Source organism: Sinocyclocheilus rhinocerous, unplaced genomic scaffold (assembly GCF_001515625.1).
Source record: "Sinocyclocheilus rhinocerous isolate Xijiao unplaced genomic scaffold, SAMN03320098_v1.1 scaffold2371, whole genome shotgun sequence".
Lineage (NCBI taxonomy): Eukaryota > Metazoa > Chordata > Actinopteri > Cypriniformes > Cyprinidae > Sinocyclocheilus > Sinocyclocheilus rhinocerous.
This window is the reverse complement of record NW_015647962.1, coordinates 54,023-55,521: the sequence shown is the minus strand read 5'-3', so window position 1 is coordinate 55,521 and position 1,499 is coordinate 54,023. Positions and strand designations below refer to the sequence as shown.

At 32.3% G+C, this 1,499-nt stretch overlaps 1 protein-coding gene across 1 annotated transcript in view; it reads right to left on the bottom strand.

Moving 5' to 3' along the window:
- LOC107709508 (low-density lipoprotein receptor-related protein 1-like) overlaps positions 1–1,499 on the bottom strand; it is a gene marked incomplete at its 5' end in the record, with an annotated part of 65,727 nt that overhangs the window by 16,367 nt on the left and 47,861 nt on the right. The window contains one exon of the mRNA XM_016514001.1: positions 842–1,113. Within this exon, the coding sequence (XP_016369487.1) occupies positions 842–1,113 (272 nt within the window). The remainder of the gene's footprint in view (positions 1–841; positions 1,114–1,499) is intronic.

Sequence of the window (1,499 nt, the reverse complement as noted above, 5' to 3'; positions counted from 1 at the left end):
CGGTCCGCAGTGACCTATACTTGGATTTGTCACTGTGTTTTCTGGCTTGGTATTTTGTTTTCGGATTTGTCGTTGTCTTTTTTGACTTGTTATAATGTTTTTGGAATTGTGGTTGTCTTTTCTGAATTGGTATTTTGTTTTTTAGATTTGCATTTGTGTTTGTAATTTGTTATTTTGTTTTCAGAATTGTGATTTGTTTTGCACTTCTCGGCCACCGTATGACTGCCATGACTCTCATCCCTTGCCAGAATAAAATAAAATAAAATAAATAAAATGCATTAAATACACTTTATGCATTTAATGCAGAAATAAATCAAGTTTGAGATAAAAGAGACAAATATTAATCAGTGTTTTTGAGCTAATTTATTAATTAATTTATTAATTAATTTATTTTATTTCAGTTTTAGTTTGAACAGTTTTAGTTTTAGTACATTGTTAAACTAAATTAAAATGAGAAAGGTTGCCTGGCAACCAGCTGAAATAAAGTTTGTTTTCATTTAATATAATTTAATATTTGTTTTATTATTATTTTTAATATTATTTTTTTAAGTTTATTTTCTGTGAATGTGTGAGACATCTGATTCATAACTAGAAGGATAACAGTAAATGAAAAACTATTTGCACTACAAACTAGTGTGTTCATTACAATAACACATTTTGAAAAAATGATATACTGTAACTGGTTTGCAATATCAAGCAGCAAAACAGACTGTTTTCATACAAGTTAAATAACTGAAAGCGGAGGAGACTGGAAGTCACATTCGAGTCATAAATGACGGCACCTCTCTAAAGTTAAAAATAAAGGCGGACATGTGCTGTTATGTCACTGAGCAGCACTGACCTCTAGATCAGTAACTCTGGAATCGGTTTGTCTTCGGTTGCGGTTTGAGTTCGGCGAGGCGGGTCCAGTAGAAGGCTGCTCGAAAGAGGAGATTCTGCCAGTGTGCCAGTTAGTCCAGAAGATCCGTTTGGATTTGATGTGCAGGTCCATGGCATCAATCCGTACGTTGGCATCTCCTTGGAAGGCCTGCTCATATATCCAGTTTTGCATTCCAGGATATAAACTGCGAATTTCATTATCATCTGCCACATATAGAGCCTGTTTATCACTGCCTAGAATGACAGATAGGGGGCGTCACAGCAGAATGACAGAAAGAAACTGTAATACCGAAATCAGCAATGCATCATATTTACTCTGAACAAATGTAGAACTTAATCTGCATACATACGATATACTCTCATAAACTGATATGTAAAATATAGAAAATCTCAACTCTCAACTATAATATCCCACAGCAATATATTTAATGTTGGATATATAGTACATCCAACTTTACCTGCATACATTCAGTATATTCTCATATATCGAGATACACTATACATTATACTGCACAGCTCTCTATATAAAGTTATATATATAGTACATCAAATGTATATATATATATATATATAGATGTACTATATATACAACTTTATACATACATTATAGTATATATATA